We start from the raw sequence: 16,407 nt of genomic DNA on the forward strand, positions 1-16,407 counted from the left end.
GTCACACCCTCTCTCTTCCACCTGTGTTTTGAGTTCAGAAAACAGTCACATGGAAAGTGGAAGTTACCTGTTGTTCAGCCCACAGGTCGCTATGGAAAGAGATGACATAAACCTCGCCAACTGAGGCAAGTAATTAAATGGGAGTAAAAATATCATCAGCATCTGGGAAATGCTGCTGTGCTGTCCACAGGCAAAGGTAACCAGCCCCTGGCTCCCCCCACATCCGCTGCCTCCTCCACCTTTCTCAGGAGTCAGATCTCTCAGCAGAGAGGAGCATTAGCTGCAAACTGCAAAAGTCACATTTCTGAGCATGGCCAAGGAGTGGGGTTGTACAATTAGGACTGGCCACAGCTTTGGGTTTGTATGCAGCAGGACCCCACAGGAAGGGCATGTCAGCCAGCTGTCACAGCACAGTTTAGCCGTCCTCTCTTGTGAATTGTGTGCTGAACCAGATGCAGTTTTATAACTCTGCTTAAGGCGATCTAGGTCAGGAGGGTTTCTGGAAAATTATTTTGTACTATTGTGAAGAGGAAAAAAAACATTTCCTTTCATCTGTTCATGAAGGGAATGATGCTGAAAAGGTGGAGAAGAGCAAGATGTAATTTTCTTCCCCACTGTTCCACATCAGTTTCTATGCCTTTTGTAACTAGCCATCATACAGTCCTCCAGTTCATCTCAGAAATAAAGTCGCCCTTACAACTAAAAGAAGCATCTAGTTTTCCTTCATTATTTGCTCCTGTCTCTGTGCACATGAATGCTATTTTCCAAAATCCATGGGCATCAAACCACTTTTTCAGTGATTTCAAAACAACAGCCAATGAAACAAAATGAATACAAGCACTGGAAAAATGAACTGCTCTGCCTTAACCCAACATGACACAGTGAGTCCCAACAAGCAGCCAACCCAGAGGTGGCCAATCCACTGGTGATCACTCATTTGGTGTCTTGTGTTTTGAGTCCTCAAGCACTGTGTGACACTGCTCACCCTGCAATCAAAGGAAAGCATTTAACAGAGAGTGAATTTTCTCCCCCAGTATATTAAATCCTTGCACATCTTTTATCTTCAGTGATTTGGGATTGACGCTTTCAGCCAGACAGGCCAGACCTCCCACAGAGGGGAGCAAGCCTGCCACCCAAAGGGATGTGGGAGCACAGCTCAGAGCCAGGGCAGCTGTGTCCACCTTTGCCCTCCAAAAGTGTGTCAGTGACAAGAGCCTGAGAGCTGCAACCATGCCAGGAGACTCTGCAGAGGCAGGTGGGAACAGCACAGGCTGAAGGCAGATGCCCTGAGCCCCCTGGCCTCCCCCATTGGAGGCACAGTAGGGCAGGGCATGAGGGGCATAAAGTGGTGATCAGCAAACATTTCACATGCCTGGAGTTCAATTTCTCAGCAACATCTGCCTTCACTGGTAGGTTTACTGGAAAGAAGGTGGTACTAAGACGTGGTTTCAGGCAGGCAGGCAGCTCACAGGCAGTCAAGGGAATCGTGTGCTCTTGCTGCAGACTAGGGGAGTTACTTTAGTGCAGGGCAATATCCAGCTGGACATCAAAGGGAGCACATCCTCAGGCATCCAAACACCCAAGTGAGGAAAGCACAAGAAGCAGCACATGTGTTCACCATTCCCTGTGACAACCTGCAGCAGTGCCATCATTGTCACCATTGTCACCCCCTGACCTCATCACCCTGCCTGGCTCCACTGCCAGCCCACAGCTGGGGAAGGAAAGGCAGCAGTGGCCACAACCTCCATCTCAGGTTACCCCGTGGGGAGCAGCACCTGAAGGGCTGATAGCCTGCAGCCCTGAATCCAGTCCTGCCCTGAATTCAGTCCTACCTCAGAACCTCTCAGCTGTTTGTGCCAGGACTGCGAGCATGCTGCAGCATCCAGAGGTGGTGTGGAGGACAGCCACACTTTCAGAGAACGCATCTGGCCCCAGGATCTCTGCTTGGGGGAGGATGAGCACGTTTCCTCCTCACAGGGCATGAAAAAGCTCTGCCTGCGACCTGTTGCCCCAGGGCTGCCACAATCATGGCCATGGGTTTTGGCAGTGAGCTAAATTGCAGCTTCCTTGAGGTTTCCTCTGTGGGGTGGAGGGAGTAGAGATCCCAGGGGACTGATCTGTATGGCCTCACAGCAGGAGTCCAGGCAGAGTTGTCTCTGCAGCTCCCTTGCTCTGTTGCTTGACATCCCCAGCTGTGTACAGAGGAGAGTGGGTGGTAGCAAGAGCAAGGAGGGAGGCATCTGAGCCAAAGGGATATTTTTTCAGGCAGCTTTGGGCCAGGAACTGCTTGACCTGGAGCACGCACACCATGCTCTGCAAAGTTGGCCCCAGCTCTCGATCCAAGGTGCTGCCGCAAACCAAGAGCAATCTGAAAGAGCTCTCCTGTCAGCTCCCAGTAAGCGATGCTGCCGGCACCCGGCAAGGCAGCAATCCTCGCTGTTTCCCCACGGTGCGGGGCCAGCCTATTGTCAGCATTCCCCAGTGAGTCAGGGAGCCAAGGGTTAGTGGGTTAGCAGCTCCGGAACGTCATGGTGTGCTCGGGGTGGGGGACCCCGGCTTCAGCCAGCGTTTGGGTGTAGCTGTGTGCTGGCTCCAGCTATGACCCTTCCTCTCTGCCCAGCCAGCCTGCCTGGGTGCTGCTGCACACTCCTCCCTCGAGCTGTACAGCCCAGTACCGAAAAAGAATCAGACCAAAAAATGCAAAGCTTGAACTTCAGCAGTTTAGACAAGGAAATGTTCTTAAAAAAAATGCAGAAAAGCATTTATAGGATTCTGGCAGCATGAGCAAATCATGTGAGAGGCTGTGAGGCTGAGGGTGTGTGCTGGCATCCCCCAGTTTTTAATGTACAGAATCACGCAGCTCTCTCAAAGGACACTCCGCACTTTGTTTGGCCTTGGCAAACAGCAAGTTAATAGCAACACTACTTCCAGAAAAATAAAATACTAACCAAACACTGACTTTTGGCAGGGGAAAAAAACCTCTAAGACACTGCATCATTTGGAGCGTGCACTGTTTAGTACTAACGCAAAATTTATTGCTCTGGCAAAACCTAAACACTAGCAGCTGCTGCCTCCTCCTCACACTCCTCTGCATCTCCAAGGAACACCTCGTGTCAGCTGTGCCAGTGGTGGGGTTGGAGCAGTGAATCCCCCAGGGCCGTGGAGCCGGGGCCAGGGCTCCTCCTTGGGCTGGGGTCCCGGCAGGGGCAGGGCTGGCAGCTGCCACACATCACTGACAGATTGCCTTTGGCTCGGCTGTTGTGGGAGAGACACCAGCGACACAAAAACCTCTCTGGAGGAAAGTGCAGCCAGACGGGGATGAGGTAGGAGTAGAGGGGGAGAGTGCGAGCAGGAAAACCACAAGACACTTGTGCCTGCTAAAAATGATTTCCACCTAGTAATTTTAGCAGCTGTTGTGCTCCTCTGCCTACCTTCCTGGATAAATTTTAAGTAGGAGGTGAGTGAAAATGAGAACAGTGACAAAGTTTTTCCCCCAAAACCTCTGTATCCGCACATTTTTAACTTCTCCTTGATCCCAACTTAAAGACACAGTCAGTTATTTTCCCCAGTTATGTGCGTTTTGTCCTGGCTGGTCAAAAGGACCAAAAATTCACACCAACTTTTCTCAAGGGTAGCTAAAAATAATGACCTGTCACAGGAGGATGGAGCGACACCAACATCCCTGGTACAGTCCTCCACCCCTCAGACCTCCAGGGCCAGGATGTGGATGTAAAAAGAAATGCAGCTTCCAAATAAGTAATAAATACCATGAAGGCATTGCCCTGCCTCAGTATGGAGGTGACCCCAAGGAGCAGCAGCGTGGGGAGGTCACTGTTCCTGTCCCCTCACCCTACTCACAGGTGCAGTGGCTGGGTTTGGAGAGGATGGGGGAGGATGCCTGGAGAAGCCCTGTCTGAGTCCTGCAGTTAAACAGGTGCTCTGCTGAAACAAACACAAAGCTCCCACAGCAAGGGCTGCTGGAGGTGAGTAGACGTTTACACACAAGCTATAATCTGTGTTTTAATCCCCAAAAATATATATGCATAGTGAACATAGGTTAAGGCCAAGTAAAGTGCACGATATGCTCTCAAACCAGGTGAAGAACTTTTCCCTCAAAGGGGAAAAGCAGAGCAGAGGTTTTAGAGCTTGAAGCCCCATTACCTGCTCATTTATGCTGCTCTTTCTCAGGGCCTTTGGGTCCGGAACATTTTGCTGAATTCCTGAGAGGTGATGAGGTGTGCTGCTAAGTTTTCCTCCAGTCTTCTTGAACTCCATCAATCCTAGTTATGACTGAATTTTAGGATTTTGCTCATTTAACCAGTTAATAAATAACAAACAATTCAGAGTAGGAGTTATCCTCTGATATGATTGCATCATGGCTAGGCTTCGTGAACGAAGATTTGGGAAGGCTCTATCCACATTTGCTACAGTATGATTGCATGAACTCAAGTCAAAACCACCAGCAACTTTTTTTCAGCTATGCTGCAAGACATCTCCTTCACTACTGACAGAAAAAGCAGCAGGTATTGACAACCTTCTGCAGTAAGACCCCTCAAACCATTTTCCTTTAGGCATGACATCTGCAGTCAAAGAAGCCTGTCCTCATTCAGATTCCATGTAACAGAACCTGATCCCTCTCCTGCCACAAGGAGGTCTCCTACATCATACAGTTGCCTCCAAGTCCCTTCATTTTCCACCATTTATAGCACTCAGTGGAGGTCCTTCTGCAGCCCAGCTCTTCAACCATGCCCTTGCCAGTCCCTCATACCCTTGGCCTCAGCTCTGACAAAAGTAAAAAAAGCACCACTTTGCTCTCTTTTGCCTCCCAAAGCAGTGAGCCACCTGCCCCTCCAGGAGCAGCCTTTCTGTCCTACATCTTCCTCAAGCCCACCTCTCCACCACACCAGGGCACCATGGGTGACCTTGTGCTGGAGCTGAAGATCCTCTTGGAGGTTTCGGGGAGAGAAAAAAAAACCACTACTGATCTTTGTCTGCCTCTCTCTGCCCTCACCCAGCTGGCTACTGCTGGGAAATCAGTTTTGCTCACAAGAAGCAAGCTGTACTCATCTGTTCCCATGAGGACAGAAATTATGTACTCATCCAGCTGGTGGCACAGCCTGGCCCTGATGTGGGGCTGTCAGACCCCAACCAGTGTGTGGGGAAAGAAATCACATGGGAGAGGTACTTGTGCTTTCACAGTGCTGCAGCTCTTTTCTCTCCCACTGTCTGGCAGCTCACCCACAGCTAATGTAGGATGCAGGCTCAGAGGGGCAGCAGCACCCCATGGCAGATGTAGGGACTGCATAAAGGCAGGACAGCATGGAAAAGGCATATCCAGATCTGTACTGGAAAAATTGGAGAGCTGGTACTGGAAAAGGAATGTCAAGGCTCAGGACAATTGTTGCCAAGGTTCAGTTTTAAGTACAATAGTGTAACAAACTGATGTTTTGGGTAGTGAAGATTTTGGGCCAAAATTCACCTGCAATCAGCTGGTTCATACAATGTTTTCAAACTAAGTCAGACTCAATTAGAAAATCTGCAGTTCAAGATTTAAAAGTTTTTCACTTGAAGGTTAATGTCTTTTTAACCTGGTTACTTCTAAATTGGGTAGAGCATGTCTATCCAACTACAAACTCTCAGCTAGCAGCAGGACATCCAGACTGTCCTTGAAATGTCACGTAAAATAATTTGTACTCTCAGTAATTCACTTCTTTGAGGTTCTGATTGTTGATATATTGCTACCAACAGAGTATACAGCATTACAAAAGAGAACAACACTTTGTACCTCAAATGTCTTGACTTCAAAGCATTTAAACTTTATAAACAAAGAGACATAGCCTCAGTGTAGCACCAAAGAAAGCAATTTATGTAAGCAGAAAGTCTGGAACAAATAATTAAAACATGAGACTAAACAAAAACATTTGTGAGTTTGTTGAAACAACTTTGAAATATAAACTCATTTTTTTGTGTATATTTATTTGCACTTTACCTAAGGGTGCCCTTTCTTACTTGTGTTGCATCTGGAAGCACATCAGTGGTAGCCACGCGGAGCTCACTTGTCAGGCTCTTTTCCTGGCGTGCCCCTGCCTCAATCCGGAGGCAGCTTGGATGTGTCAACCTCTCTGACAGTGTACAAGCTCTTATTCTAAACATCCAGGTGAAAAACAGCAGTAGCATCCCTCAGCTTATCTCAAAGCCACAGCTCCACAGCAAGTATCTTTCTTTCTCTTCTGTTACCTATTAGAGTTTTGCAGGATTTCCAAACACTAGCTCCCAAAAAACCTGTTTTGGATTATATACTCCATTTTAACATCACAGTAAGCCACTTCTCATGGCAATGAGCAGTCGTGGTTGGGAAAGGAGTTATTTTACTAATTCGTCTTCTCATCCCACATCCCGCAGGAGCTGAAGCAGCCCCTCAGGGATGGTGAGGAGAAAGACCCTCTAAGGCAGCTTTGGGGGCTTCAGGAGTAGGGAAAGGCAGCTCAGCGCATCCCAGAGCAGCGAGAGGAGGCTGCGGGGCAGTTTGGTACCAGCGCTGCCACGCGCGATCCCAGCGGCATTTGTGGCCCTGCCGTCCCGGGCTCCCGCGATCCCATCGCGATCCCATGGGGATCCCATCACGATCCCATGGGGATCCCATGGGGATCCCATCGCGATCCCATCGGGATCCCATCGCGATCCCATCGGGATCCCATCGGGATCCCCGCTCCCTGCCCTCCGGCTCCCGCGATCCCATCGCGATCCCATCCGGGATCCCGAATTCGCGATCCTCGGGATCCGCATCGCGATCCCCTCGCGATCCCATGCGATCCATCTGCGAGTCGCCCATCGGCGCATCCCATCGGATCCATCGCGATCCCATCGCATCGCCCGAGGCGCCGGCGTCGGGGCGGGCCTCCGCAGCCGCGATCGGGGGCGCCCCCTGGCGGGGACGCGGGACAGCGGGGCCCGGCCGGAGCTGCGCTGAGCAACAACCCCCGGGCGAGGAGCAGCGACACTTTTCACATCTTTAACATACACATGAACAACATTTGTTGCTCTGGATCACTCTGTTCCGTTTTGGTTTGTGTGTTTGGTTTTTTTTAAAATTTTTTTTGTTTGCTTTTTTTTTTTTTAGATCAATGTTTTTTTACTAGCAGGAGACAAGGAAATCAATCCCAATGCCTACTGGGATTTAACATCTAATTGTATTTAAAAAAAATAACTTGGGGCAGTTTCTTACCTCCCAGCTGAATCAAAGCCCTTTTCTGTACACAAAGATGTGCGTTTATTGTAGCATTTTTTTGCAATAATATTGCTATGAAGAGGTAAAAAATCCCAGAGTAAGGAAGCCAGGGAGCAGCAGCACTGCGTAACTCTTCCCATCAACTTGAAGCTAACAAAACCATCAAGCGAGGCTGCAAAAGGACAAACCTCTTCTCCCAGAAGCTGTTTGTGATACAAGAGGGCTAACAGGAGAGGGGTGGGTACTTAGGATCCTTGCAGAACGAGATCAGCAAAACCTGATTGCTGTGTACTTACTTACCCACTGAAATCCTGACACTGGGTTGCACACCCAAGACTGACAGCCACAGGAGCACAGAGGGATAGGGCCATGCATCCAGCATGCTGAGGTCCTACAAGCCTTGCTGTGGTGTCTTGTGGTGCCATAACCAGCTCCTAAAAGTACCTCAGGTGTACTTACTACAAGCTGTAGCTGTGCATTTCAGTATAGGAAGACTCTTGCAATGCTGCAGGGTGCATGATTTATACTGCAATAGAGCTCTGTGCCTTTTCTTTTTAAACAAAAGTGAGAGGGGTGAAAAAAGAAAGAAGAATCAGGGAGAACTACAGAATAATCCACTTTGAGGAAGATTCTTGAGGTGTGATCCCTAGGTGACCTGCACAGGGCCAGAAGTTGGACTCAATGATCCTGATGGGTCCCTTCCAACTCAGCATATTCTAAAACACTTTAAAAAAGAAAACTTTAAGAGATTTATCTCTTTAATTTGTCAAAATATTAAGCCTCTAATTACACCGCTCTAAGTACTCGGGTAGCCAAGACCTTCTTCTGGCAGAGGAAGTATGCAGAGGCCTGGTATTCTGAAACCAAATCTAGTCCCACTGAGACACTGCAACCAATGTTAATAATCACAGTGATTTGTATGTCTTAATACCCCTAGTCAAGATTGCAAGCCTTGATGGAAAATTTTGGCTTTTACATTTCGGAAGTCAGGGCATAAATGAACCTCTAAAAGCCACAGGAATATTTTAAAAAAATGCAAACAATACAACAAAAACCCCATCTACAAATAGAACCACCAACCAACCAAAAAAGCACCAACAAACAAAATCCCCAAACCCCACAGCCACCAATATAATGTGTATAACACTATTACTTATTTAAGGCTTAATACACAGTTCCAAGAAAATGGGCACGTTTGTGGCAAAGCATCTTCCACTGGGCTTTCCAATCTACAAATACTGCTAATACACAGAAAGATGCCAGAGTTTTAATGTCATCTCTGATCACAGAACAAGGAAGGAACTCCTTGAGAATCTAATTCAATTGTCCAGGAAAAAGCTGGAACTACCAACTTTTCAAAAAAGAAATCGGAAATTAAAAAAAGAAAAAGAACAAGTAAATTTTCATTTTCCCCATTATCTCTGCAAACTAATACACCGGACAAGAGAACAGTTTCATGACCTGGACAGTATCCATACACCAGATAGATATTTTAGATTCAGTAGTGGGAGGCAAAGCAATGCATCATTACCCTGTTTCTTGCTGGCTGTATCAGAACCACAGCACAGCTGCTGAATACCACAAGATCAGACTCATCATCAAGTGGACAGAACAGAATAGCCCAGGTAAACACAACAGGTTTCAGCTCCTCATACTCCTGCTTTCAAGAAAGGACCAGACTTTTCTTTTTGTGGCAGAACTGTATTTAATTAATTTTCATATGCAAATTAAAAGAACAAACAAAACATTATTGTATCCAAGTGAAATAAGCCAAACCAGCACAAATTAATATTTAAAAAATACTACAAAGAAAGATGAAGCAGGTAGAGTGAAAAAGCTTTTCAATTCCATTTTTTGCAAAATTACATTCTGATACCTTGCACACACATGAATGCAGCCCTCAGTGGAAAAAAAGTCCAGTACAAAATAGTTTTAAACCCACATATTATCATACTGCAATGAAAATAAATTCACATTTGAAGAAAGCCATCACATTTTATTTTTCTCTTCAGTAATGAGATTATTGCACAAAACAATCATGTGATTTTTCTCACAATCATTAATATCTTAGAGCCTCAGTGATTCTAAAGGTGATGTTGTGAGGTTCCAACATTTGTTGCTGCTCCAGCACATCACATAAAACATACATACTAGTTTATACAAACGAAATGTGTTTAGCTAGTCAACTGAATTCTTTCCTTCTCATGCATCAACCCCAACAATAATGATTTTGCTGCACTGATTAAGCCTTGTGATTCTCTGGTGACCAATTTTGACTTCTGCTGATGATACATGAGAATAAATTATAATCCAAGTAACACCCAAGGTGGGCTGACTTCATAGGATCGACACAACAAAAGAGCAATCAAACCTATTTCTCATTCAAGCAAGCTCACAAGTGCAAAAATAGGCCATACATTGAGAACTGAGCTGTATTCTTCACAGAACCAGATCCCAAAACAGAACCGCACTTCAAGTTCACTGTTGCATAATAAAAATGTCCTGAGATCCTTTGGCTCAACTGAGGTCTCACTGGCAGGTAGAGCTCCAGGAGCAGCCTAACTCAACCTCAAGCAATTTACTTAACCCAAAAGTCAAACTGCTCCACTGAAGCAGTAAGGTAGAGTTCAGTTTGAAAAAATGGTCTGAGACTATTAGGAAAGAAAAACATTAAACCAGAACTAATTAAAAAACCCCACAATCGCTCATTAAATCTACTGGATAGACTTAAACTGAGACACAGAAAGAAATTATCTGACAGTCTTGCTGCAGACAGCCTTGAGAGCATGTTAGTAGTATTGTTTCAAAATGATAAGATGAACAACAGAATAAGCATTTATTAGCACCAAAGGCAACATGGCATTTCTCAATTTATATCTAACTCCCAACTACAGAACACTTAGCTGTCAGCTCCACCACCAATTCTAAGACCTGAAACATCCAAATACTAAGAAGAGTATCAACAGTACAATCAAAGACACTTTGGGTGATTGTACCACTTCTTGCAAAACACAGTGGAACTCTACCAAATCAGTGTGACTACCACAGTAGTGCAATTAAAACATGCTTCACTTATTGTTTTATGTTTTTAATCATTATTATTCAAAACAAGTATAAAAGTTGGACCAAGTTAAATAGAAAACATGGTTCCACAGGTGCTACTTATGAGATCAGAAATGTTTGGGTGTTTTTATGATTCATTTTTCACAGCATCGACGTCGTGAAGGGTAGGGGCAAAACGTCAGGACAGCTGGCCACAGTCAGTAATGACAATCTTTTTGGAGGGCTTTCCACTCTTGGAACCAAAACTCTCAATTTTTTTCACGACATCCATTCCTTCCTTTACGTGCCCAAAAACAACGTGTTTTCCATCTAGCCTGCAAAACAAATACACAAGGGCAGTTTTACTTAAAACAGCACAAAGACTGACTAAACCAAGCTTTGTGAAGGGGTGTTAACAGTTCTTCACAGCTCTCACCTGCTGATCAACTCTATGGCAAAGGCACAACTGCTCTACAAGCGACAGGAAATACTTTTAGCTCTGGACTTTAGAAGCAGTTTGAGGAATAGTGGCCTTGTGACTCTCATAGCCCTTCCTCCCTCAAGCAGCACAAAATAATTTATTTCCATTGGAGTCAAGTAATTTGGAAATAAAAACAAACCAAACAAGAAAATCCCATCAATCCACAAACAAACAAAAAAACCCCCTAAGAAAACCCCAAACTCTCCAGATTCAGGCATCACTTCAGGAGGTTAATCTGCAGGGCTGAGAACCTACCAGTCAGTTTTTGCAGTGCAAATGAAGAACTGGGATCCATTTGTATTGGGTCCTGCATTGGCCATTGAAAGAACACCTAAAACAACAGAAGTAGATTATTAGATTGGTGTAACAAGTTTGCACCAGAGAAGACAAACTTCCTCTGCACCTTTAGACTAAAGTTGGACAGACAGAAGATGTGATGATCTCACATTGCCTCCAAACGATTTCTAATGCCAACTTCTTGCCTTTCACTATTCTATTCCCTCCTGCCCAGCCTCCCTTTATTCCACAGCAAGAGTGTTAGCAATGTAATTGGTTGTACGTGTCCTGAACATGACTAACACCAGATAAGCTCTACTGTGCTTTGACAGCAGCAGTAGTCTCCTGGGATGAGGAAGTAACAATGCCAAAAAGAGAGACTACAGAATTAGATCAGATGTTTCTCTGTATGGTCTTTCCTTTACTTTTCTGGCTTTAATTTGAGCTCTAAAAGGATGTGCCCGTGTTACCTAGTAAATAAGAAATCCCAGATGTCTTTGTTTTACTCCTGCATCTAAGTAAAAATCAAAGTCTATGACTTATGAAAGAAGAAAATAAAAGCAGTAATTTCACCTTTGCAAAATTTGTAAGCCCAGTATGGGCTGACATCTATTTGTACAACAGTCTACACAAATAAGAACATGGCAGGGACAACACATTGTTAAACCTCCTTGATGCTTCTTCAATTACCAAGTGCCTCACAAACCTAAAAAACCTTATTTTTTAAAACACGTCTTCATAGACAATGCTTCATTATAGGTTATATTCATCAGAAGGCAGAAAGAACATGTTTATTTACCAGGTCCTACGTGCTTCAGTATGAAATTTTCATCTGGAAATCTGCTGCCATAAATGGATTTCCCACCGGTTCCATTATGATTTGTGAAGTCACCACCCTGAAACAGAAATGGTTATGAACTCTACAAGCACATATGGATTATTTTACATTGAAAATGATGCTACTGAAAATATACACACTTGTTTTAATTTAGAAGTGACAACATCAGCAAATTTTCTTCCAGTTAAGAATGAGTATGGCCACTCAATTTAAAACCATTTAACTAGTTGAAGATAGAATCAGGCAAAAAGTAGGGGGGAAAAGCCTTTCTCCCAAATGTGATGCAACAAACAGCAGTAATTTTAAGACACATCTCAAAGGCCTCAAAACCAAATCTCCCAAGTTCATCACCATTGCAAGACCTCAAAACTCTTTTGTTCCCCTTCCTTTTTTCCAACATGTATGAATATTGTTCAGGATCTCCATTATTACTATTTGCTATTTCTAGGTCTTGTTGTTTAAGTGTTACACCTAGACTATTTTAAACTTCTCCCAGCTACAAGCTGCTTGCCAGAACAGATGACAGATACCTGTCTTAGGTTAGACACAAAAACCCCAGCAACAGTGACTCGCAGAGATAGCTCCTAAACTGGTTCCAGCAATCTGTCATCTCCTCTCCCAGGAGTGACACCACCCATGTCGTCAGAGAACTCATACCCAGCAGGTATTGCACGTGACATTCATCATCCCATCCTCACCCCGAGTAATCCATTACAGGTGGTGTTACAGCTACTCCTACACAGGCCCAGAACTATGTTCTGCATGCCACATGGAGACACCCAAAGTGCCAGATCCCGGATATGATGGCCTTCAATTAGGCCATACCGATTGCCTGAATCATATTAACACTCCATCTCAACAAGGTCTCTACTGTCTTCTCTCACTTGAAAATTGTTGAAACCTATGACAGCATTTCCACTTCAGCAATGACCTCCGAGTAATTCCTAAACATCAATTCATCATCTCACCACACCAAGGAATCAACCATCTAGTATCCTCATTCCAGGTCCATTTGTGGGGACAAAGCAAAGAGAACACTTACACAGAACTTCACAAATTAGTGGCAGAAGTCAAAGTAGGATTTCTATTTTTTTTTCATATTTATGTATTTCTGATCCCAGAAAGACTTCTAAACTCTGTCCCTTTGCCAGTATCACAAAAACTTAATTTGCATTTAAAAGGCTGGAAAATAGGTCCTTTACAGCACATCTGTCCCCTTTCTCTTCTGAGAAATAGGTCACACAATCAGGGCCTCTTTCTGGGAGACCATCAGAGTCATCAGTTAATAGATAAAGCATTACTATGACCTTCATGTTGGATATTTTACAAAGCTATTCAACAATGTAATGTTGTTGAAATGTTGCTTTTTCTAAGGGAAGAGAGGACCACCAGGAATCACACATTCCAGTGCACTGCAGCAGCTGCATCCCGCTCATCTGCCAAGCACAGCAGATAAAAAGGCTTTAAGAAAGGTTTGTTGTTATTTTTGTTGCTGCTGTTCAAGAAAAAATTGTCAATGCACATGGAATCTCATCCAGAATTTCAAAAGATTCATCCTTCAAACCGAAACAAATTCCATCTCAAATGGGTCATCCCAAAAAAATCGACCCCAACTGACTTCCCCTCCATATTAGAGAGACATTTGAAAAAAAAATATTTAAAACACATTCTCTATTGTGAAAAGATTATTCTACTTGGAATAACAACATTGTTTTCTTAGCTCCCTTAGTTGATTGTCATTCTACCCATAACTGCTTCTCACAAGCAAGTGCTGTTTTGCCACCCATGCCCCACACTATAGTACACTGCTATACAACAGCAGAAAGCCTTCAGCCAGGCTTTTTTTTTGACAGTCTACACATAATTTACATTTATTTGTACAAAAAAACAGCCACTGCAAAAAGATCAGAAATGGAAGTCACACTGTCACTTCTTTATTGTGTAGTTAGCGAAAGCTAGAGTCATTTCAAATGTTAGTACTAGTCTGTTTCTAAAATATACAAATAACATAAACAAATTTAATAGCAAAAGGAAAAAAAAATTACCTGGCACATAAATGAAGGAATCACTCTGTGAAAAGTGGATCCTTTATACCCAAAACCTTTTTCACCAGTGCAAAGTGCTCTAAAGTTTTCTGTGAAAACAAAGCATAAAGTATTATATTCTGCATCATATATGGCAATACAATCAAACACACCTAGACTATGTCTCAAGGTTCTATGTTTCAAAATTTTTCCTGTATCTTTAAAGTATTATTGATTTATTAGTTATTATGATACTTTAAAAAAAATCTCTGTTATAAAGCTAAGAAAACAAAGCTTATTTAGCTTCAGAACAGGGTACAAACACAATCCTTTTCCATCCCATCTCCCTTTTATTTTGCTGTTATATCTTAACCCCAATACCCTGACCTCCCCCACCTTTGCCTGGGGTCAAAGGTTTCATTTTCTGACTTTTATGCCTCTGTTCTCTATAGTAATTGTAAGGATTATGGCTTTTTTTAAGGACATTCATCTACTACAAACTGAAAGAAATATACCAAGTTTTTTTCAGAACGACTAAATCAGCAGCTGAGGAAGGAAACGTGATAAACCACGAAAACTTTGTAACATAAATGTACTAATCAGCTAGTGACCAGGAAAACAAAACCCCATATGCTCTCTGGAAACTCTAAAAGAGACCACTCCCCCTTTGATTTACCCTTCCCCACTTGCTCTGGGGTTTGATTTTAAAGCAAACTAGTGTGTTTTTTAACATATATATTCACCACTGATAACCCAATATATGAACTGTACTACCTCGGTGCAAATTACAAAATGAAACTATTTGAAAGAATAATGAATTCCAACTCCCCACTAGCACTTCCTGTCATATTTCTTGATTAAAAAAATGAAGATGGAAATAGTTCTAAAGGGTAAAAGAATATTCTTGTTCCTGCAAATCACAATCCAAAACTTAACTATTTAAGTATGAAATTTTGGAGATGCTGCCTTACCTGCTGTCTTTGGAACCACATCGGCTTTCAGCTGTTAAAGAAAAATAAACCAACAAATTTACAGGTGAGTTTTTTCATATGCACATAGAAAAACTTCTACATGGGAGAGTGGTACAACTGAACCCTCTTCCCAAAGTGATGAGCTATCTGAAATCACAAGCCACCAAAAATACATGAATACCTTAAAACTTCCCAAGCATTTGGCTAGTAATGCTAAATATATCCCCTCAATGCAACTTTTAGCCAGTTAATGAAGAACACTTTGAGCAGTGCCTAATGATTTCTATTGGTCAACATGGCATTTTAGCAAAAACTAAGATGACTCTTTATGATGGACTCCAAAGATCAAAGCCAGTTTGGATACAACTGGAGATACCAAAGTCTGCCCAGCACAGTCAGCTGTTGAAATTTGCAAAAGAGGTAGAGCAGAAACTGTATATGAAAATCTAGTCATGAACTTACACAGACATTGTGACCTACAAAAACTTCTGATTTGGATTAATAATGATCTTTTTACTAATCCTAAAAAGGGATATAAAAGTGGCCATACCAGTCAGGCCAAAGTTTTACCCAGCTGCACATCCTGACAGTAGCCAGCAGCAGATACTACTGTGACATAGTGCATAGAAACAGTATGGCTGTGGCAAGAATTTAATGTTCCTTCCCTAGAAAACCCTCCTCAGATTGCTATAATTTGCAACTGAATCTAACCACAACTTAGCCAAAGACTCAAGGCAATGCTGCAATGCATTCAGATTTTCTGTCAACTGGGCACAGTAAAAATATTTAACATGGAAATTAAATGCTGCTGCAAGAAATACAGAAACACTTATGTTATTTTTTATAATACCATCCAGATATTTACTATATCTCACTGATGAATAAGGTACTTGCACAACAACATTTTTACCTGTGACTCCCTGAAACAATACCTCCTGAGAGCACACAAGCTGGGAGAATCCAATTAATTTATATGCTGCAACTTTGAATGAATAAAAATAAACTGGGCTCTAGTTTCAAATGAACCCCTTTTAGAGAGAACTCTTCTGACTAATTTTTTTTTTAAAAAATCTCTATGAATACAGACCCAGAGACGGCGCTAGAGGCAAAAGGCCACACTGAATTCCCTCAGCAGGGGAGCACTGGGAAGAGCTTCATTCCCTCTACAGTGCGTGGTTCTGGAGCGCAGCCCTCACTCCTTCCCATACTCGATGCATTTACCTGAGGCAGGTACCGGCCCCGAGGACACAGGGCGCACCAAACGGCGCTTATGATAATGCTCTTAAGAGCAGAGTGTACTGCGGTGTTGCCGTTCAGGCCTTCTTCACACGTGCAGAGTACAAAGTACTTCTTTACAGAGTACTTCAGAGACCGGATTTTTACGGGTGGAACCAGCTGCTACCTGGCTGTCGAGCCTGCTGCTCATCCCAACAGCGCCGCGCCAACCCTTCGCTCCACGTGGAGCGGGAAGCCCGAGGGGGCAGCGCCTCAGGACACTGACAACCGAAAAAATCAAACAACGAGCACCATGGAAAAACTGGACGAGG

At 43.6% G+C, this 16,407-nt stretch overlaps 1 protein-coding gene across 1 annotated transcript; it reads right to left on the minus strand.

The window, feature by feature from the left end:
• Nucleotides 1-8,913: 8,913 nt before the first annotated feature.
• On the minus strand, nt 8,914-16,301 carry PPIF (peptidylprolyl isomerase F). The gene is made up of 6 exons (XM_018068948.1): nt 16,263-16,301; nt 14,861-14,891; nt 13,911-13,999; nt 11,827-11,923; nt 11,007-11,082; nt 8,914-10,605 (listed from the first exon to the last, which is right to left on the minus strand). The coding sequence occupies exons 1-6, from the start codon at nt 16,284-16,286 to the stop codon at nt 10,470-10,472; spliced, it is 453 nt and encodes a 150-aa protein (XP_017924437.1). The 5' UTR covers nt 16,287-16,301; the 3' UTR covers nt 8,914-10,469.
• Nucleotides 16,302-16,407: the final 106 nt, after the last annotated feature.

Source organism: Manacus vitellinus, unplaced genomic scaffold (assembly GCF_001715985.3).
Source record: "Manacus vitellinus isolate BGI_N305 unplaced genomic scaffold, ASM171598v3 scaffold_15_pilon, whole genome shotgun sequence".
Lineage (NCBI taxonomy): Eukaryota > Metazoa > Chordata > Aves > Passeriformes > Pipridae > Manacus > Manacus vitellinus.